Raw genomic sequence first — 23,698 nt, 5'->3', positions numbered from 1 at the left:
ACAATGACAAAACTACCCTTTTCTATATTCCTAACATTCCCCCTTGAAACTCAGGGAGAGTTTTTGATGAGGAATTTGTTGCTTCATGAACATCAATAACTCGAAGTTTTTGCTTGAGAAACTGAAACCGAGTTGAAGACAGAGCTTTGGTAAGGATATCAGCAGTTTGCAAGTTGGCAGGAATATACTTGACAACAAGCTTTTTGTCCTGGACTTTGTCACGAACAAAGAAGAGATCCAGCTCAATATGCTTGGTCCTTTGATGAAGAACAGGATTATGGGAAAGAGACACAGTGCTCAAGTTATCACAGAGAACCAGAGGAGCAGAAAAACTGAAGTTCAACTCCAAGAGCAAAGACTGCACCCATTGTAATTCTTGAGCTAGAAGAGCCATACTTCGGTACTCTGCCTCAGTGCTGGATCTAGAGATGGTAGTTTGCTTTTTAGACCACCAAGTAATCAGATTGTTGCCAAGAAAAATGCAAGCACCAGAGGTAGACTTTCTATCATCACAATCAGAAGCCCAATCAGCATCACAAAATCCAGTGATTGGAAGAGGAGAGGAAGGAATTGTAGGTTGAAAAATGATGCCATGATTCTGAGTACCAACCAAGTAGCGTAAAATTCTTTTTATTGCTGACCAATGTTCCTCAAGAGGGTTTGCAAGGAATTGACAAACCTTGTTCACAGAATAAGCAATATCTGGCCTTGTTATTGTGGCATATTGAAGTGCACCAACTATAGATCTATAGAGTGATGGATTTTCCAAATGATTAGAGCCTTCTTTTGTGAGTTTGACAGTGTGAACCATGGGGGAGTTGATAGGCTTAGCATTGCTCATGTTTGCTTTTTCCAGTAAATCTCTAACATATTTAGACTGAGATAGAAACAACCTATCATCAGGCAGAGACTTGACCTCTATGCCAAGGAAATAGTCTAGAGAGCCTAATTGTTTAAGAGCAAAAGTAGTGCTCAGTTGAGTTATGATCTTCCTGACTTGCTCAATTGAAGATCCAGTGATAACAATATCATCAACATAAACCAGAACATAGATTTTGTAGGAGTTAGTATTGAGAATGAACAAGGAGTTATCACACCTGCTGACAGCAAAACCAAATGAGACTAATGTTGATTTTAGTTTTTCAAACCATTGCCTTGGTGCTTGTTTGAGCCCATATATAGCCTTGTGCAACCTACACACCAAACTCTTGTTGGAGTGTTGAAACCCCACTGGTTGTTGCATGTATACCTCCTCAATCAGATTCCCATTGAGGAAAGCATTATTGATATCAAGTTGTTCAATAGGCCAGTGATAGGTTAGTGCTAAAGTCAATAGCACCCTAATTGTGACAGGTTTAACTACTGGACTGAATGTCTCAGTGTAGTCAACTCCAAGCTTTTGATGAAAGCCTTTAGCAACTAATCTTGCCTTGTATCTGCTGATAGAACCATCAGGATTCTGTTTGACTCGAAATACCCACTTGCAGCCAATTGCTTGTTTCCCTGGAGGTAAATTAGTAAGGGACCAAGTACCCAAGTTAATCAGGGCATTGAATTCTTCTTGCATAGCAGCCTTCCAAACAGGAATGGTGAGGGCAACCTTGGCTGAGGAAGGTTCAATCTGAGTGAGAAAGGCTTTAGGCTTGAAAATGCCAGATTTGGATCTGGTCTGCATAGGATGAGCAGAAGAATTTGCAGGGGGAGCCTGTGCTGGAGACACAGTAGGAGAACTTGAGTCACTGATAAGAACATCTGAGAAGTCATCAACTTGAGTATATGAAGTATCCAAACCAACTTCAACAGCAGGAACATCAGTAGGTAAAGTAGCAGGTATATTAGAGCATCTAGTGTGACAAGTAGGAGATGAAAAAGGCAAAGGAACAAGATTGAATGAATGATCAACATTAGGGGTTGTAGTGGGAGACTCAGACTTGGTCATTGAGGCATAGGGGAAAGAATACTCATTGAAGACAACATCCTTAGAGACAATGACTTTACCTTTTTTTGTGAGACACTTGTAGCCTTTATGAGTTGTAGAGTAGCCTAAAAAGGTGCATTCAGAGGATCTAAACTCAAGTTTGTGAGTGTTATAAGGTCTAAGATGAGGAAAACAAGAGCAACCAAACACCTTAAGAGACAAATAATCTGGATGAGTGCCAAACATGAGGAAATGAGGAGTTTTATTGGACAAAGACACTGATGGTAATCTATTAATAAGGTGGACAGCAGTGAGAAAGGCATGATCCCATAAATTCATAGGTAAACAAGCATGAGCAAGCAAGGATAAACCTGTTTCAACAATGTGTCTATGTTTTCTTTCAACAGTACCATTTTGATGGTGAGTATGAGGACAAGTTAACCTATGAACAATACCCAGGGATTGCAAGAGACTAGTGAATGGCCTAAATTCACCACCCCAGTCACTTTGCACAGACTTGACAGAATAAGCAAACCGAGTTTTCACCATTTGTAAAAAATAAGTGAAAACATGTATTGTGTCAGCTTTGGTTTTGAGAAGAAATATCCAAGTGTGTCTAGTGGCAGCATCAACTATTGACAGGTAATACCTGAAACCAGAATCAAAATCCAGAGGAGCAGGGCCCCAAAGATCAAGATATAACAGTTCAAAGGGAATAGCATACACATGAGTGGAAGCAGGGGCATGTAGCTTATGTGATTTGCCAATAGAACAAGCAGAGCAAAAATCTAATACTGTTTTATTCATGTGAGGAACATTACAAGCTTTTAAAACATGACTAACAACCTTCTCATGAGCATGTCCAAGACGACAATGCCAAAGAAAATAAGAGGAACAACTACTAGGAACAATTACAGAACTAGAATCATTGTTTTTGGACTTTTGCACAACAGAGTTATTGCTATTACAAGAAAAGTAAGACAGACTAGGAACAACACTTGATTTGCAAGAATGTAGAGATTGAAGATTAGTGAATGCATAAAGGCCTTCAGGAGTGAGATATCCTTTAAGCAACACTTGATTAGAACCCGGACATTTCACAAGACAATAGTTAGCATAGAATTCAAAATAGCACATGTTATCTCTAGAAAATTGAGAGACACTTAGAAGATTCTTGGTAATAGCAGGAACAAGCAAAAGATTATTAAGTGTGAAGACAACTTTAGGATTATTGGAAGTGTAAAGTTTGGTGGAACCAGATGCTTTAATACAAATACCAGATCCATTACCCATGTAAATTTGATCAGTGGAGAATTTCTCAAGAGGTTCATGAATAAGGGAAGCATCAGCAGTTAGATGATGTGTTGCTCTTGAATCTGGATACCATAAGGAGTTGGAGGGTCTTGAAGTGGATGCATTAGCAGTAAAGGCAGTCATAGCATGAGGATGTGCTGATTGTTGAGGAGAAGAAGTGGTACCAAAAGGAAGTCCTGAATTAGATGAAGATGGAGCCAAAGCATAGGGAGAGTGTGAATTAGATGGAAAGTTAGGATCCATATAGGGAGGTATAGCAGGAGCATGATACTGCATAAATGTGCTTCGAGGTGTATGATATCCACCACCTGAATAGTAAGGCTCGTGACTTAATGAATAAGGTGTACCAAAATTGGGAGGTGCATAGTAACAGAATGACACATCATGTCCAAATCTGTTACAAAAAATGCAGAAGTAACCGCTTTTGGCGGGAAATCTGCCACCTGAGCCACGGGAGCCACGAAAATTGTTAGGTCCACCACGATATCCTCCACGAGAATTACTTCGAAAATTTGTTGAACTGCCAGAACCTCTGGGAAAGAATCTAGAACCATCTGCTCGTGGTGGAAGAGCAGAAAAAGGAGCATGAGAATGTTGTTGAACAAGAGGTTTTCCAGAAGAGATAGACTCAGAGGAATTGAAAGGTGAAACAGCAGCAATGTTAACCGAAAGAGCATCAGAGATGGATCGATTTTTGTTGCGATCCAATCTTGCTTCAAAGGTAAGGAGGAATGATTGAAGAGCATTGATAGTAGGCAATTCATTTTGACTTTCAATAGCAGTAATAACAGTTTGGAAATCTTCAGATAAACCATCCAAAACAAAATCAACATGTTCAGCATGTGAAATTGGAGATCCAATTGAAACAAGAGCATCAACTAAACCTTTAATTTTAATGAAGTATTCTGAGATTGTGCTTGATCCTTTTGTGATAGACTTCAACTGAGAACGCAATTGACGAGCTCTTGCCTTCGTCTGAGCTTGACAATAATCAACAAGTTCAAGCCACAATTGTCTTGAAGTGCAACATCCAACCACACGTGGTTGCAATTCATCAGAATGAGAATTCAGAATCCAGGAAAGGAGCATTTGATCGTGTTCCTCCCAGGTGAGAAACGCAGGATTCACACGACTTTGATCACGATCAATTTCAGTGAGAAATTGAGAAGGAATTTCATCACTGGTGATGAATCTTTCAACACGATTTGAACGAAGAACAGCAAGGATGAATTGTCTCCAAACTAGAAAATTATGCTCAGTGAGTTTCGTAGAAGGCAGAGGAAGATTAAGCACTGGTGTAGAAGCAGCGGAAGAAGGAGCAGGAACTGAATTTGAGGGAAAACCTCCACGTGCATCAGGATCTGAGGAAGAAGAAGCAACTATTGGCATGATACCATGTAAAAGTAACTAACTGAATGAAGAGAAGAAGAAGATTCTGTTTTATTGAATTCAAAAGTTAGTTAATGAAGCACAACTAACTTCTATTTATAGAAGAAGAGAAACCCAACTGAAAAGGAAAGATTAGCTAAACAATGACAAAACTACCATTTTCTATATTCCTAACACTATATTTAATAAAATTATGATTTTCATAAACTCTGCTCCTTCTTTTAATATTTCCCTTATCCGTCCATGCATATAGGAGAATACAATTTCCTATTACACTCCTACTTGCTTACGTCAACCACGGTATCTTTTCCCACAATTTTGTCATCTAAGGTATAAAACATGTTTTTTTCCTTTTACTAATGAAATTGAAGATCTTTTATATGATTTTCGATGGCTCTTTTGCAAACAATAGAGAGAGGAAGAGTATGAACCATTTTTTATAGGCAAATGATATAGTATGTTGATATTTTTATACTGAATGAGATTTGAACCCTCAATCCATTTATTACTTTACTTCTTAAACTTTTCATTCTAACAACGTGAATGAAATGAGACTTATTCAAGTTTTCCGGCATTGAAAAATGTAGGTCAGATTTGATAATTATTAATCAATTGCGTATAACTCTTTTGGTCCTTGGTTCACATCCCTCAAATTCTATACCCAAAACCAAAAGAGTGCAACCAACACAATTCTTCCAAAAAAGCTGCACGTTGGAAAATATTCATAGCTATTTCGTGGAAAGTTTTGTTTCCTTAAGTTGAGGGCCCCTTAAGAATTAAATATTTTATAGTATGAATTTAAGAAAATGGCTAACTGCTACATTCTTTGCCTCTTTGGTAATTTTACACTCATTTGAGAATTTAATTTTGATTATTCTCATAGGACGCTTTGTAAAATTTTGAATATATTAATTACATTATTTTACTCCAAAACTACTCTTATTTTATATCTATACCTATATTATATATAATATATTTCTATATATATACTTCTATACTATATATAAAGCCAAAACATATTATAACTACCTATATGACATAATTTTTACTTACCTATTTTGCCCTTATAACTAATAATTATTACAATATTTTTCCATACGATAAAAAATATAAACGAAGGCTAGAGGAAGTTAAATCAAACTATCAATGTATTTTTTAATAATATCACAATTCATTTTTATATTTTTATCAAAAAATTATAATATCATGTACGAAAAAAATGATATAATTCTCTAAAATGGAATATACAAATTAAATATTCAATACTAAAAAGTAAAAATACAAGTCAGTAGACATGGAGTGACTGCCGACATGCTAGTTATATATAAAGCCAAAACATCATATAACTACCTAATATAGTGTAATTTCTTATTTCCTATTATATCATTCTAATTAACTATTATTACAATATTTTTATATATAATAAAAAATATTAATAGGAGTTAGAGAAAGTTATATACATAAAAATATCATATTATCAATGTAGTTTTTTAAAAGAATCACAATTCATTTTCACATTTCTTTTATCATAAAAAATACAATAAGATTCTCTTAAATATTTAATACTAAGAAATAAGAATGCGGGTCGACAGACATGAAATGTATGTCGACTAGTTAAGTGTAAAGAAAATTCATTAATCAAGTGAAAAGAGAAAATAAACGACTCGATGTCAATAATTAATGATTATTTAGAAAACATGTTTAATTATTATTAAATTTAATACTAATAATAACTATGTTAATCAGCTTCCTTAGTTATGTTAATAAACTTGTTAATGAATTCCTTATTAAATAACCTAAAACAACACTTTTTTTCTTGGTCTCTACCTTAAAACAACACTCTGAAAACCTTAAAAGAAAACCAGGGGGAAACCCTATAAAGTAAACAAGTTAAAAAATGTTCAAATGCATGCGAGATCGCGTTATTATATGCATACAATATAACACAATGCATTTTTTGATTATCAGAAATAACATAATGCATTAATCTTTAAGAAAAAATGTATGCAAATGAATGAGGATAATGGAGTGCAATATATAATTTTTTATATAATCTTTATCGAATAACATGGTCTCGGGCAATCTTTTTGTACGGTATCTGTAGTATATTTTTGTTCATATGGCTAAGTTTCAGGGAAAACTTGAATTCCACGTTGGGAACATTAAGACGTAAGGCACCAGCTTAATGATAGCGACTCAGTGATATAGTGATAATTTATCTCTGAGATCATAGGTTCGAGTCGTAGAAAGTTTCTCTAGGTAGGGACTATTCATGGGCCTGAGAAGCCACATGTCAGTAATGTGGTGTAACATTGTGATCTAATTAATATGCAATTTTCATATATTCGTGTTGAGTTTATATCCGCGTTGGTTTTAATAGGTTGGGCCACTGTCATATTAATTATTTCAAATGCTTACAGTTGTCCCTCACTTATCTATGCACCGCCACGAACTCAAAGCAGAAGATGATAGTTCAACACTTAATAACCCAAAGCATGCCCTTTTCATAATAAATAAACCTTATTATTCCAACTTTTAGACTTGAAAATACTTGATACTCAAACGACAACTTTATTATTCTTGAACACTTGGACTGATAATATGAGGAGTTGTGAGTCTTCACCAAACTTCATGGGTGCAATTAATGAGTTCTAATAAGGATGTAATAGTAAAAATTGAGAAATACATAAAGAAAGACATTATTTAATTTTTGTTATAAAAAATTATAAAATTTAAATTGTATATATAAAAAGAACCAGAATTCTCTATAGGTGAGTTCTGTGTTTTATATATAATTTTAAGAATAAAAATGTCATATTAATATAAATAAAAGATACAAATATCATTATATTTTGTTTTTTTTTATTACTTTTTTCTTCAACATCATAGAGGATCTTACTTATACAAAAGTGAGCATACACAGGCCGCGTTACAGATGAATCAGCAAAAACGTGTGAAACAAATGGATACAACGTGAACAAGCAAAAGTATACTGTCATACCCATAAGCTATAAGACTTTGTAGTTCACTAACCTTCCTTTTACGTTCTTTCTTTTTCAATATTATGTTACCCCTTTTGGTAACATTAAAAAGTCAAATTCTAACAGCACTGAAACAAGAATTCAAAGTGCACAATCCCTTCTCACTCAGTGTGAACCAATGGCAATGTCATGACTTACTCCACTACCCTTCAAATTATACTACACCTACCACATATAGCAAGTTTTGGGTGACCACAACCCAACTCGATTATTCGATTTGTTCCGATCAAAATTGAATCAATGTATGTTTGATTTTTATCAAGTATATGGTTAGAATCGAGTTTAATAATTTGATACAACCAATATTTTGGATTGGATCTAAGATTGAGCTTGAGTTCAAAAAAATAGTTCAATCCAACCCACCTCATGCACATTTATACGAAATAAAATATCTTTTAATTAAAATTTTCAACAATCATGAGATAATTTAGAGTAATATGTGAGATTATTTAAGAATTACTTTATATAAAATATGTTTTGTACCAAAGTAATTGATAATGAATGCCATACTAGAATATAAGTAGAATTAGATATTATCAAATATTATATAAATGAAACAAATGTAACCTGTGCAAATACAAATCTAAATGAAATTTTCTCTAGTGACCAATTAATTCAAACCCTACAAATAAAAGTACCCTTTCTACATTGAAAGATGACCAAAGTCAAACCAGCTTACAGCTTTTAAGGACCCACATGGAAATCCCTTCACCGTCCTCACCTATAAACTTTCTGTATATAAAGCAAGTGATGCCTCTCCACTTTAGGCCAACATAAACAAGTTCAACATCTATACATTACATACCATACTTACATAATTACATTTCCCACCTCTTATAGAAAACAAATATGAAGATGAAGAAGATCCTTTGTAATATTATGTTGATTATTATAGTAATTATGATTTCATCAGAGTACTGTTTTGTGGAAAGCAGAGTTCTTCAACAAATGGAGTTAAAGACAAAGATGGGTGAGGGTTATGAAGAGATTAATGAAACAAACTCTTCACTTGGAATGACAACATTTGATGTTTCTTCTAACAAACCTAGTACTCATCATTCATCACGGAGCTTGAAATTTAGACTTACTTCTGGGCCAAGCAAAAGTGGCCCTGGACATTAGATTAGTTGTTTTATTATTAATATCTCTCAATTTTCGATTTTCTTCTATTTTTGGTTTCTAAATTCTTATAACTTTAAGGTTATGGACTCATAGAACGTAGATATTGAGTCTCTAACTCTTTGTATCTTTTGGTTTTGTTTTTGTTTAACTTCTTCGACCAACAATTACACACAGATCTAATAGGTGAGTCTAGTTTGTAGATGCTGAAATGCTGATTGTAAAAACAAGGTGCTACAAAGTACACATTTATGAATACAACTAATGTTGCATTTCTTCAATGCCATTAATATGTCAACATCAAATTTTGAACTTATTTGGGGGGCAATCGCCTAGAGCCTCCCACTTAAGGGTGAAAGCTAAGTGACTATTTCTATAATCTTTTTTTCATATACTCATATTTAGAAGGTACATTATCTAACAAACATTATTCTTAACCATGGAAAGTAGGAGTCTATTGTTAAAAAAGTAAAGTGAGAAGAATCTTTATGAGTATACTCAGCATAATTATTTCAATTTTTTTGAAGAGTAAATAATAATTAAATATGAATGATAAATAATGTAATAATAATGTATAAAACTTCATTACATATATTTTTTCTCATCTTTTATATAATTGAGTTCATTTTTTGATAGTATATTCACTCTCATTTTTTAACCTTGACAAATATAAAAATTACCAGACAAGCCTTAGTCCAATATCTCAAGGTTTATCTACAGTTTGGTTTTGAGCATAGTATCAAATCCTCTAACAAACAGCATAAGGTAGCTGATCGTATGCATTGTTCACATTTCAAGTTAAAAAGGTTTGTGGATAGTAAAATGTGATAAATACTATAAATATTATTCATAACTTTTCACCTTGACGGCGCCAAGACTTTCCTTGTAATTTTGGATGTAAATTGGTTACTTTGACACATACTTCATGTAAATATGATTAAATGATTTGGTTACTTTGACACATACTTCATCTAAATATGACACATACTTCATCTAAATATGATTAAATGATTTGACATAACTTCATCTCTATGTCACATATCAATTGTTTAGCACAAAAGAAGGTCATCTATGTCACATATTAATTGTTTAACCAAAAAATTTCCTCCTAAAAAGCTTCACTTCCTAACATACATTCTATCACACATGATCAAAGTCAACCCATACATTTGACCCTTCTTATCCTCTTGTTATTTACTCACATATATAATATTTAGCATTTAATAATTTATTAAGACCCGACTCACCTCTAATAATTCCTATCAACCCATCAAACACCCCAATAAACTCTATTTCATTTTTATTTCAAATCTGGTTCAGTCAAGCTTTCGTGTTGTGTCTTTCTTCTTTCTTCTTCTCAATTGTCATTTTGTTCGCTTCCCTTAAACGTGGTAGCATTTGTTTAATGGTCATCTCATGGATTTTATTTTCATCTCTTATTTTTTCATCATTATTACACCATATTTTTTCATTCTTAAAAGAGTGTGTCATCGTTGTACTTCTTTATCTATGAAGCCTTGCTTTGTGATGAACCTACTACATTTACCAATACTTGGAGAAGTCCTTTTATTGGGTAAGAATATATTGAGGTAAGTATATTGGGTACAATATTTTTTCACCTTCATTTCTTCATCATTTTGAGTTTGGAAGGTATAACTCTTTCCTTTTGTTGGTTTGTGTAACTATTATACTTCCACTTTACCATAACACTTTATTTGATGTCATTTTTACCTCTAACTTTGTTTTAGTTGCATTTGTTTTTACAGAGTTTTGAAGGTAATTTTTCTCCTTTCCTTTCGTTGGTTTTTGTAACTATTTTACTCTATCTATTTTGTTCTTTTACTCTTGCTATGATGTTTTTGTTGTTTTTAGTGTTAAATTTGTTGTTTTAGAAACATATTTTGGTGTTTATTTAACAAGTACCAAAATTTAATATTACTTATTATCTTTGATATTATGTTAGGGTGAGTATGCTATTCAATGAGTTTAATAAGTACCGTTTTTTCTACTTTTATTGGTATGTCAATTTCGAAGGTAATGTTTACTTTTGTGCCTTTACTATTATTATTTAGTGATAAGCTTCATATCCTCTTGTGTTTTTTTATTATTATTATTATTATTATTATTATTATTATTATTATTATTATTATTATTATTATTATTATTATTATTATTATTATTATTATTATTATTATTATTATTATTATTATTATGTTACTTTTGTTTCTGTTTTGTTACTTTTTGTGTTCCCTTGTGTTTATTTGTTGTGTGTATTCAATGAATGTGGAAATGAGTTATGATATTATAATTAATAAGGAAATATGTTGATATTTTAACTCCCTTAAAAAATAACTGACAATGAATTTATTTCAAAATAATGATTTTAATACTAATTATTAAAAAAGATCTTAAAACGTATGCAATTAATATTAACATATTAAGTTTCATATTATGTATAAATGATTATGATAATTAATGAATTTGATTAAATTATTTATGATTCGCTAATTTTAAGTAATGCTCATTATGGATATAAATTTGCATAACTGTAAATAATAAATTTGCGAAACCTTAATAATGAGGCTACAAATATATGGTCGAAACTGTCTTCCTCTTTTCAATTAGTCATATAATGAGTTATGATATTACAATTAATAAAGAAATATGTTGATATTCTAACTCCCTTAAAAAATAACTGACAATGAATTTATTTCAAAATAATGATTTTAATACTAATTATTAAAAAATATCTTAAAATGTTTGCAATTAATATCAACATATTAAATTTCATATTATGTATAATTGATTATGATAATTAATTGATTTGATTTATATTTTGATTAAATTATTTATAATTCGCTAATTTTAAGCAATGCTCATTATGGATATAAATTCGCATAACTGTAAATAATAAATTTGCAAAAAATTAATAATGAGGCTACAAATATATGGTCAAAACTGCTTCCTCTTGTCAATTAGTCGTATAATGAGTTATGATATTAAAATTAATAAAGAAATATGTTGATATTCTAACTCCTTAAAAATAACTCACAATAAATTTATTTCAAAATAATGATTTTGGTACTAATTATTAAAAAAGATCTTAAAACATTTGCAATTAATATTAACATATTAAATTTCATATTATCTATAATTGATTATGATACAAATCTATTAATGTTTATCTTATTATATACTTTAATTGATACATATATTTTTTAAATTTACTTTAGACATAATTGATCTTAACCATGCGTAAGAGTGAATTGCCCTGTGCGAATGCATATGTAACTTACTAGTTATTAATATAGATTTTTGTTTGGGTAGGTCTTACAGAAAAATATAAGTCTAATATGTCTGAAAGTTGTGTTATGTTGGGGTGAAGAGAATAAATTGTGAAGAAAGAAATAGATGAAAAAGAGAATGACAAATAAAAAAGAAAGAAGAAATAGAGTTGAATTTTGTATTGTTTGATAGGAAAGAAATATGTGTTTTCTTTTCTCTTCATTTTGCTAGAAAATGAGAAAAAATAAAATATGTTATATTTGAAATGACAAAAGTAACTTAAAAATCAAGAATTAACAAGTTAAAATGTAGTTTTGAATTCTTAAGTTGAATGCATTATTCTTTAATTTTGAATTGAATGCGTTATTCTTTGGCTAATGTAGATTGTGATGCTGAATGCAATCGGAGATACAAGTTATCCTTATCATCAAGAAATCTGTTGTATTTAAGCATGTCTTAAAGTTTGTTTTAGACCAATCATATTATGTCACATCACATCAATTTAAAAAATTAAATATTCATCACTTTGTTTATTTTTACTTCGTTATGATTGATTTGGAACAAATTTGTGACAACATATCCTCATCCACTTTCATGTCACTATGAAGAATGTGCATGCTGCTTGCTACATAGTTCGAAGCATGTAATGCAAATTCAGTAACAAATCTAGACGCATAAGACTACACGTTGATTTCCAAAAAATTAAACAGCATGAAAATAAAAAGTAACAATCAAATAATTTTATAAGGCCTTATTTGTGAGTGGGGTTTTGGAGGAGAAGTGAAGGAAAGGGACGACTTTGGAAAGCTTTGTCTTTGTTTGGGAGTTGGATCAAGGATAAGAAGTTTTTGGAGGGTTTCTCAAATCCTTCAAAACCCTTCATATGTCTATTTTTAAAGTCCCCAATTTGGGGGGTTTTGGAGATAAAATATCAAAATAAGTAAATATGTTTAGTAATAATATATAATTATATATTATTGTTCATTTGTCATTGTTAATTATATTTTTAATGGAAAATAAAAAAAATTTTCTTACACTTCATTAGTTTACACTCCTTCATCTAAATTTTCATACTCCCAAGTAAGGATTTCCTTCATTTTCTCTTCCCTTCCTCCCCTTTCTAACCATTTGATCTCTATCCTTCCATTTCCCTCCTAACTCCCAAACAAAGCCTAAAACTTTAAAACCTATGGGTTAGGATAAATTAAAAGACTTCAAATTTTATATCATGACAAGTTTAAAAAAATTCCAAATCAAAGAAATAAAGTGTAGATTTTAAATTCTATGTTTGCAAGGAACAATGTCTATATTCATTTCGACGATGAAATTAAAGGGGGAAATGCATGGAATATAGGTTACGAATGAGAGTGTGAGAATGATTTTATGATTATGTTGCAATCTTGGTTGTTTTAATGTAGAAATGATTTTGGACACATAATTAAACAAAATTATGCAGGAATTTTATTTACACAGAATGAAATAGAAATTTTTTGGATGAAATTCCCAGTTGATAAAGTAATTTTAGCCTTTTATTGTGTGATTAGTAAAGTTTCCTTATATAGAAACTTTAGTTAGTTAAGTAGGTTGGGAAAACTACTATAAATAGTAGTTATTGTAAGACTTTGAATTAGTGTGTTGTATTGTTATGTTTAGATTCATTCAATACAAAGAGGTTATTCATTGATCTATTCCATCTTCTACTACCCTATATACTTTCTTTCTTTCTCAATTTCATTGCCATTTTGTTAGTGCATATAAGTGCGTGTGCATTGTGTATGCAAGAGTATGATTTAAGTGCAGAAGTTGGCTTTGGTTTAACAGTGGTATCAAGAGCTAGGAGGAGCAAGATTCTGTGTGGTTCTTGTTCAAGAAGATCGAGGAAGAAGGCAGTGAAAGAGCAAGCTGGTAACTGTGCAAGAAGGGGTCAAGATGGCAAACAGCAATGGATTCTCCATGACACTACCAATTCTAGATTCCAAGAATTATGATAGATGGAGGATACAAATGCACATCATCTTTCGATTCCAAGAAGTGAGTGAAGTAGTGCAGAATGGATTTCAAGAATTAGGAGACAATGCAAGTGAAGCTCAAAGAACACTCCATAGGGAAGCAATGAAGAAGGATTGTAAAGCCTTGTTCTTACTCCATCAATGTGTTGATGGAGCCAACTTTGAGAAGATTGTTGGTGCCAAGACAGCAAAAGAAGCCTGGGATAGCTTGGAGAAAAGTCATGAAGGGGCTGATAAAATCAAGAAAGTGAAGCTGCAAACCTTGAGAAAAAGGTATGAATTACTTCAGATGGAAGAGAATGAAAGCATATCAGCATACCTTGCGAAGATTCTGACATTAACTAATCAGATGAAGGCTTGTGGCAAAGTATTCAAAGTAAAATCAGTGATTGAAAAGGTGCTGAGGACTCTAACTCCTAAATTTGATCACATAATTGTGGCCATAGAAGAGTCCAAAGACCTTGACAATTACAAATTGGAGGAATTGCAAAGCTCTCTTGAAGCTCATGAACAGAGATTGAAAGAGAGGCATGGAGATACCAATGAAGATCATGCACTACAAGCTCAACAATCCAAGAATGGATTTCAAGAATTAGGAGACAATGCAAGTGAAGCTCAAAGAACACTCCATAGGGAAGCAATGAAGAAGGATTGTAAAGCCTTGTTCTTACTCCATCAATGTGTTGATGGAGCCAACTTTGAGAAGATTGTTGGTGCCAAGACAGCAAAAGAAGCCTGGGATAGCTTGGAGAAAAGTCATGAAGAGGATGATAAAATCAAGAAAGTGAAGTTACAAACCTTGAGAAGAAGGTATGAATTACTTCAGATGGAAGAAAATGAAAGCATATCAGCATACCTTTCCAAGATTCTGACATTAACTAATCAGATGAAGGCTTGTGGCAAAGTATTCAAAGTGAAATCAGTGATTGAAAAGGTACTAAGGACTCTAACTCCTAAATTTGATCACATAATTGTGGCCATAGAAGAGTCCAAAGACCTTGACAATTACAAATTGGAGGAATTGCAAAGCTCTCTTGAAGCTCATGAACAGAGATTGAAAGAGAGGCATGGAGATACCAATGAAGATCATGCACTACAAGCTCAACAATCCAAGAAGTTTGTTGGTCAGTGGAATAAGAATAGGAGGAGCAAAGACAAATGGCAGAATGAGAAGTGTAGAAACTGCCTAGACTCTAAGGGTGAAGAAGGTTCAACATCATCATCACATAAACAACTTAACTCTGCAACCAATTCCTATGATCACAAGAAAAATTCAAACAAAAATCTTGTGACCAGAAGAAGAGGTGACAAGAGCAAAGTGCAATGTTACAATTGCAGGAACTATGGGCATTATGCTGCTGGATGCAGAGTGAATAGAGGATCAAACAAGAAAGATGAAGAGGTCAAGTTGGCACAAGGTGATGAGTCAGATGGTGAAGAACACTATCTTCTGATGGCAACAGTCAAGAATACGAATGAAGATTCTGATGTGTGGTACTTGGACACAGGTTGTTCAAACCATATGACTGAAAAGAAAGAATGATTCACTTCTCTTGATGAAACTACAAAAAGCAAAGTTAAATTTGCTGATAACAGTGCAATCTCAGCTGAAGGTATTGGAAAGAGAGTGATACAAAGGAAAGATGGAAAGAAGGCATACATCTCCAATGTGCTATATGTTCCAAAAATGAAGAGCAACTTGATAAGCCTAGGCCAACTACTTGAAAAGGGCTACTCAATGGAGATGAAGGATGGTATGCTCAGAGTTTTTGATCAAGACAAGAATAACATCTTGAAGGCACCACTATCCTCAAACAGAACCTTCAAGATAGGTATTCAAGTTGGTGATCAAAGATGCCTCTTGTCAACAAGTGAAAGAGATTCATGGTTGTGGCATCAAAGGTTTGGACACCTAAATTTCAAAGGTCTGAACCTATTGAGCAGAGAAAGTATATGTGGCATCAAATGTTTGGACACCTAAATTTCAAAAGTCTGAACCTATTGAGCAGAGAAAGCATGGTGACAGGTTTACCTCAAATCAAGGCACCAGATCGATTGTGTGAAGAGTGCATCTCAGGTAAATAAACCAGAAATTCTTTTGTGTCACTAATACCTACTAAGACTGTGCAGGCTCTGGAGGTGGTGCACACTGATGTGTGTGGACCATTGGAGGTTAACTCAATTGGAGACAATAGGTACTTTGTAACCTTCTTGGATGATTACACCATAAAACTTTGGATCTATCTTATGAAGAATAAGGATGAAGTGTTTGAGATATTCAAAAGATTCAAGGCTCAAGCAGAAAATCAGAGTGAAACCAAACTGAAACAGTTGAGATCTAATGGTGGAGGAGAGTATGTGTCAACGAAGTTTCATGAGCTTTGCACAACAGAAGGCATAGTACATGAAATCACAGCACCATACACACCACAGCACAATGGTGCAGCAGAAAGAGCAAATAGAACCATACTCAACATGGCTAGATGTATGCTGAAAACCAAAAATCTTCCAAAGACATTTTGGGGTGAGGCTGTCTCTACTGCTGTGCACATACTTAATAGAAGTCCAACCAAAAGATTGGATGGAAAGACACCAGAAGAAGCTTGGAGTGGACTCAAGCCTAGTGTGAGTCACTTTAAGATCTTTGGATGCATATGCTTCAAGCATGTTCCTGAACACAGAAGGAAGAAACTAGATGAAAGAGGAGAGAAAATGATCTTCTTGGGCTATAATTCCACGGGATCCTATAGTATTTGATCCAAAGAACAACAAAGTAATGATGAGTAGAGACTTGAAGTTTGAAGAAAATCAGTGCTGGAATTGGAACACTAGCACAAAAAAGAGCAGAGATACACATATGCAAATTGATGAATATGAAGAAGAAACCGAAGTTGTTAATCCTATGGCTGCACCAACAATCAATCACAACACATCTCATAGACACAGACAACCACCTTCAAGGTTCAGTGACTATGAGGTGTTTCATGATTCAAACATCACTGAAGAGGGAGATCTTGTACACATGGCTCTTTTGGCTGAGCAGGAACCAGTAAGCATAGAAGAAGCCTTAAAGCAACCAAAATGGATTGAGGCAATGAATGAAGAGTTAAACTCAATCAACAGAAACAATACTTGGAGCTTGGTTGAATTACAAGAGGAAAAAGAGCTATCAAAGTCAAGTGGATATACAAAACAAAAGTAAATCCAGAAGGGGTAGTAACCAAGTATAAAGCAAGGTTGGTTGCCAAAGGTTTCTTGCAGAAGCAAGGACTGGATTATGATGAAGTCTTTGCACCTGTGGCAAGACTAGAAATAGTGAGGTTAGTGGTTGCTATGGCAAGCTATAACAGATGGGAAATCCATCAAATGGATGTAAAGTCTGCATTTTTGAATGGACCCCTAGATAAGGATGTATTTGTGACTCAACCACCAGGTTTTGTGGAAAATGGCAGAGAAGATCTGGTTTACAAGTTGCATAAGGCCTTGTATGGATTGAAGCAAGCTCCAAGGGCATGGAACAAGAGGATATATGCATTTTTTAAACAGATTGGTTTCCTGAAATGCACCTTTGAGCATGGTGTCTATGTGAAAAGTAAGAACAAGACAGAGTCTCTAATTGTTTGCCTCTATGTGGATGACCTGCTGATAACTTGTTCAAACTCTGATCAAATTGCAACCTTCAAACAGCAAATGAAATCAGAGTTTAAAATGACAGATCTTGGAGAGTTAACATACTTCTTAGGCATTAAGTTTAAGAGGATAAAGCTTGGAATAGTTATACATCAAAGCAAATACATAACTGATGTGTTAAAAAGGTTTCATATGGCAGATTGCAACACCTCACACACACCAGCAGAAGCAAACTCTGTGAACTCTCAAATTGAGGAGGAGAAACTGGTTGATAAAACTTTGTTTAGACAAATGATAAGCACTTTGAGGTACATATGCAATACTAGACCTGACATTGCTTATGGAGTAGGAGTAGCAAGCAGATTCATGGAGAACCCTCTCCAATCTCATCTGGTTGCTGTAAAGAGAGTATTGAGGTATCTCATAGGAACACTTGGCCTAGGAATCTTGTTTCCTTCTATACAGGACATCAATTGCAAGTTGGAATTGCTTGGCTTCTCTGATGCAGATTGGTGTGGTGATAAATCTGATAGGAAGAGAACCACAGGTTACTTGTTCAAGCTAGGGGAAGCTCCTTTTAGTTGGTGCTCTAAGAAACAAGATGTAGTAGCACTATCTTCTTGTGAAAGTGAATACATAGCTGCTTCTATGTGTGCACGACAAGCAGCTTGGATGAGAACATTAATGGAGGACCTTGGTTTGCAAGAAGAAGATGAGGGTATTTTGTTGATGGTTGACAACAAGTCAGCCATTAATCTTGCTTTGAATCTTGTGGCTCATGGGAGGAGTAAACATATTGAAACCAGATTCCATTACCTAAGGGATCAAGTTGATAAAAGAAGAATAAAGCTTGAGTTTTGCAACACTGAAAATCAACAAGCTGACATATTCACCAAGGCTTTGAAGAAAGAGAGGTTTGTGAAACTCAGATGGCAAATTGGAGTGAAGGCTATTGAATAAAGGTTGAAATTAAGGAGGAGTATTAGAGATAAAGTAATTTTAGCCTTTTATTGTGTAATTAGTAAAGTTTCCTTATATAGAAACTTTAGTTAGTTAAGTAGGTTGGGAAAACTACTATAAATAGTAGTTGTTGTAAGACTTTGAATTAGTGTGTGTTGTATTGTTATGTTTAGATTCATTCAATACAAAGAGGTTATTCATTGATCTATTCCATCTTCTACTACCCTATATACTTTCTTTCTTTCTCAATTCCATTGTCATTTTGTTACTGCATATGAGTGAGTGTGCATTGTGTATGCAAGAGTGTGATTTAAGTGCAGAAGTTGGCTTTGGTTTAACAGTTACAACCTGGTCTCAATGAATTGCAAAACGAAGCAAAAATGTTTGAATATACTTAAAATGTAATTTGAGAAGGCATGTAGTTAACAACTAAGATGCAAAAACCTAAAGAAAAATGTGTATCAAACAGATGAAAGCATTTTTTTCAAAGGCTTCAGGTTTGCTGATGCACTTCCATCCTTATCGACAAGAGGTCTTATTTTGAACTACCCCTTGAGATAGAGGTTGGGTGAAATGCCCCCAATGACACTTCAGGCCCGTTTGCAAGTTGAGTTTTGGAAGGAAAAGAAAAAATTTAGAATAATCTCACAAGAATATTTCATGACTCTCAAGTTTTCTCTTTCCTTTTTCCTCTCAACTCAAATTGCAAACAAATCCTAACGAAAAGTGTTCACCCCCCATCTTTCTATCAAAACCTAGTGTCGAACAAGGCAATTTGGCCTCACGCTTTGGCTCTATATTTTTGTTGATTTACTGCAGGATGGTGCTTCAGTCTTTGACCTCTCATTAGCTTTCACTACCTTAGGCTATGATCAAAATTTATTTGTGCCTCGGCTTCGAACAAGTGAGGTCTACTTATATTTCTAGGAAAATCCCTATGCTACCTTAACCCCACAAAAATCCCCCAAGTGACATATTAGCCACAGTAAAAGTGTTATCTGAATACATGAAATCACTATGTTTCTGTATATTGCACTGATCTGATCGTTGACAACAGGAGAATGTTTATCATGCAGCCATTAGTAATAATTGGAACCTTTACAAGGTCTAAAAACAGAACATATGTGCAACAACAATCAAGTCTTAATTTCACTAGGTGGAGTCGGCTACATAGATTGAACAACTATATATTACTCTATCATAAAAAACACAACTTATGTAGACATACATAAATTCATAAGAGAATATAATACAGTGGAGCACCTTTCAGCTGTTTAAATCACACACATAGTTGAAGCATGCATATGTTAATCAAAGATTGCTACAGAAATAAGTTGAAGGTTGCAGCTCCAGCTTACAGAAACAAAGAGGCATTCTAATTTTGGATGTTAATCAGCATAAGGAAAAGGATCTGGGGAGAAACCCTACATGCCCTTTAGGTAACAAAAAGGAAAGGACAATAAAAAACAGAAGTTGCATTCTTTGGAGGATGTGCAAAGATATAGATATCTGGTAACCTTCAGTTTACATAGCTTCAATTACACAATATATGCTTAACACAATTAACTCTAAAAGTATTTGCAGAAACAAAGAAACACCATTATTTCTCACCATTGATTGCAATCTTAGGTAACAGTTGATTCATATATCTTTCACCTAAAGATATTCACTATATTTGAATTAAAAGTTACAACAAGCAGTAAGTAAATCATACAAACATATCGAGTGCACCTTATCGCAATTGACCAGCACGGCGGTCTGCAAAATAGAATTAAAATCTAACAAGGGTATGCTCACATAAATATAACCATGTATTCTTTAATTTCAAGCTGAGGTAACTCCAACATTCATGGAAATTGCTATAGAAGAAATAAAACATTCAAGATATATACATCATCTATAGGATACAGAAGAAACATTGATATACATTCACTCATGGGATATCTAAACTGTAAAATCCATCTACCATTCAATGAAGACAACACCAAATAAATAGAAGAAAACACAATTGGCACAGAGAAGTAGAAAACAACACCCTAAGGTAACGCTTGGTAAAAAGTGTTAAAACGGAACATAACATGAGTTATGTTTTATAAATAGAACAGAACATGACATGAAATTTAAAAGTGAAACATTTTGATTCGAGGAAAAATGTGGATAGAATAGAACATTATGTTTTATTCTATTTTGTCCGTGCACCAAACACTAAATAAATATAACTAACCCTTATTGTGGTAACTCATTTAATCATCAACAAGTTGTACAATTGAGTTAGACTTTCATAGGCACACATAAGCCTTGTTCGGCACACAACCAATCAAAATCCGAAGAATCGCTAGAGTAAAAATCCGATCACTCAATCAGACAAGTGTCTGATAATGTAAGTTATCTTTTCAAATGTGCACAATAGACATGTACCTATGCAAAAGAAAATTATTGTACCACATAATTGGATGCAACAAAGAAACTTCAGCATAAAAACACACACAAAAGGTTGCAATGAAGTAATAAATAGAGACAGTTTCCACACAAATTGGACAAACCAGAGCATCTCTAAATCCTCTCATCTCTCCATTTTCATAATTTCTCATAACATGAAGATTAGCAACATCACAAATAAAAACAAGTTCTAAAGATAAGATATCTCAGTTTAAAACATAATAACATTCCCTCAATCATTAAACCCTAACATAATATAACCGAATCAAGAGTCCGAAGCAGCAGAAACGACGCCGTCTTCGGCAGTGATGTCAGACGCGCCGCCGTTATCAACGGTGGTGGCAGGCGGAGCTCTAGCCTTGACAGTATCAAGCATGCGTTTGCTGATCTCCTTGGAATAGGCCTGAAGGATCTCAACGCCGTCTTCATCGGTGGAGGTGCCTGCAGCAGCGAAAGCCTCATCCTCGATCTGGCGAGCTGCGGCGGAGGCTTCATCGGAGGACAATGTGCCATAGCGCTTAGAGAGAACAGAGGGAGTGGAGAGAGTCTCAATCAAGCGGTTGATGACGGCGTCGCGGGTGCGCTGCGTGGGAGGCCATATGCTGAAAGAGATGGAGCTGGCCTTGGTGGTGGAAGGATTAGGAAATGTGTTTTGTTGCGGCGGAGCCTCCGTTTGCGGCGGTGGTGGTAGAGTGGTTTCTTGGTCGGAAACGGGTGCGGGTGTGATTTCCGGGTCGGACATTATGAGAAAGTGATCAAATGGGATTTTGTTTTTGTTGAGAGTAATCGCAATTGGACAGATTTAAAAATAACAGAGAGAAGTAAGGATTAAATGTGGGCCCGGTTCGACCAAATGTTTGGTTTGGTGTTGTTGGATTTGCCTTGTAAGATTTAAGTTATCTCACGGTGGGATGGTCCACCATTAAAACTTCTTCCACATTTTATATTTTATAAAAATATAATGGTTCAAATGATTTGAATTATTTAGTGAATTAAAATTATTAAGATTTTTACAGAATGTATAATATATAAATAAAATATTGAGTATATTTTTTAACTTGTTGCTAGTGTAAATAAATCTTCTCTCACCTTTTTATATAACTGCAATATATTTTCAGAATATATTTCTTAAAGTTTAATTTTTTTTTTATTGTTGTGATCCAAGAGATTAGTCAATGATTGGTTTGGAGAATTGAAAAAAAAACGTTTTCATTATATTTATGTTAATTTTATTAAGCATTTATAAATAACGTCATTATTGAATGCAAACAATTTTGGACCAACATTTTCGAATTTAAATTAGGTAGTCAAAACTGTAGCAAGGAATAAATAGATAATTAAATTCATTAAATATGTGGTGAAGGTTTGAAGTCTTATGTACATGTATAGAAAAGTATTTTTCTGGAAAGGGAAATTTTACCCCCATAATCTCCTTATCTAGTTTCGAAAATGATTAAAACATTAGTTAGTTAAAACGTACATGATCATGGGCGTAGATGGTAAAATAGGTAATGGCGTGAGCCCCTTTATTCAGTCAGCAACTTTTTGTTGGTCGAGCATACAATTTTTTTTTTCATTTTCTTGTTTTGCATGTCAAACTCATAAATAATTTTATTGGACAATTGAATGGACTCCAAACATATGTAAGGAAAAAATAATATAAATTAAATAAATTATGATATAATATGATTTAATATATTAAAAAAATATCATGTAGTGTGATTTGTTTAATGTATACAAAATAATCATTGTTTTCTTTTTGTTTTTTCTTCTTCAACGATTTCATTTAATATTTTTTGTTATATTATTCAATTTCATTTTAAATTATTCATGAATACTTGCGAGCAACTCTCATACCATTTAGTTTGTTTTAAAATAGGTATGATATATAATTTTGTCTGTTAAAACAGCAATAACATGTCTATACTCACTTAAATTTTGCGAGTATTTGTGAGCAGCGGTAAGATAGCAAGAGTAACCTGTTTTCCATCTTTAATTATGTGGATCTTCTAGATTTTACTAAATTAATGTAGAAAATAGGAAGTCCTGGTTAGAAGGCACAACTTCCATTTTTTAATTTTCTCAACAAAAATTGTAATTACCAGTAACAATTTCTATTAAACTTGTAAATTGTGGTTCGTTCTCAATGACAAAACCAACTGAATATAAATTTCATATGATTCTCTAACTAGAATTTGAATTAGTGCTATAGAGAAAGAATGATACAGTAGCATATGTTATATTATTGGTTTCAGTGATAACATTCTCGATATCATCACCGTGTTAGGTATTTCAAGTGTGATGAAGAAGTCACACATTTTATAAAAGTGGATAAGTTAAAGAGCATATAAATGACTTGATCTATAGACCTAATGTCTTAAGGTTTTGGGTCAAGATGTGGTGTCAAACCGACTTATATGCTTATATGCTTGTTTCACTTAGCCAATGGAAGAATGTTATAGTCTATAGATGAAGATCTCTCAACAAGTGGTATCAGAGCCGATAGTTCGATGACTCAATAAAGTATTGAAGCGACAAGTGGTCGATAGACCCACAAGGAATCCTTGTGTTGAAAGTTTTCCTGATGAGAAGTC

At 33.5% G+C, this 23,698-nt stretch overlaps 1 protein-coding gene across 1 annotated transcript; it reads right to left on the bottom strand.

The window, feature by feature from the left end:
- On the bottom strand, window positions 21,099–21,933 carry LOC109343191 (MFP1 attachment factor 1-like). The gene has a single exon (XM_019581378.1). The coding sequence runs from the start codon at window positions 21,844–21,846 to the stop codon at window positions 21,370–21,372; it is 477 nt and encodes a 158-aa protein (XP_019436923.1). The 5' UTR covers window positions 21,847–21,933; the 3' UTR covers window positions 21,099–21,369.

Source organism: Lupinus angustifolius, chromosome LG03 (assembly GCF_001865875.1).
Source record: "Lupinus angustifolius cultivar Tanjil chromosome LG03, LupAngTanjil_v1.0, whole genome shotgun sequence".
In the NCBI taxonomy this organism is placed as follows: domain Eukaryota; kingdom Viridiplantae; phylum Streptophyta; class Magnoliopsida; order Fabales; family Fabaceae; genus Lupinus; species Lupinus angustifolius.
This window is presented reverse-complemented; position numbering and strand designations above follow the sequence as displayed.

Excerpts from the sequence above, each read along its gene's own strand:
- LOC109343191 (XM_019581378.1), bottom strand. The coding sequence starts at position 21,846 with ATGTCCGACCCGGAAATCACACCCGCACCCGTTTCCGACCAAGAAACC.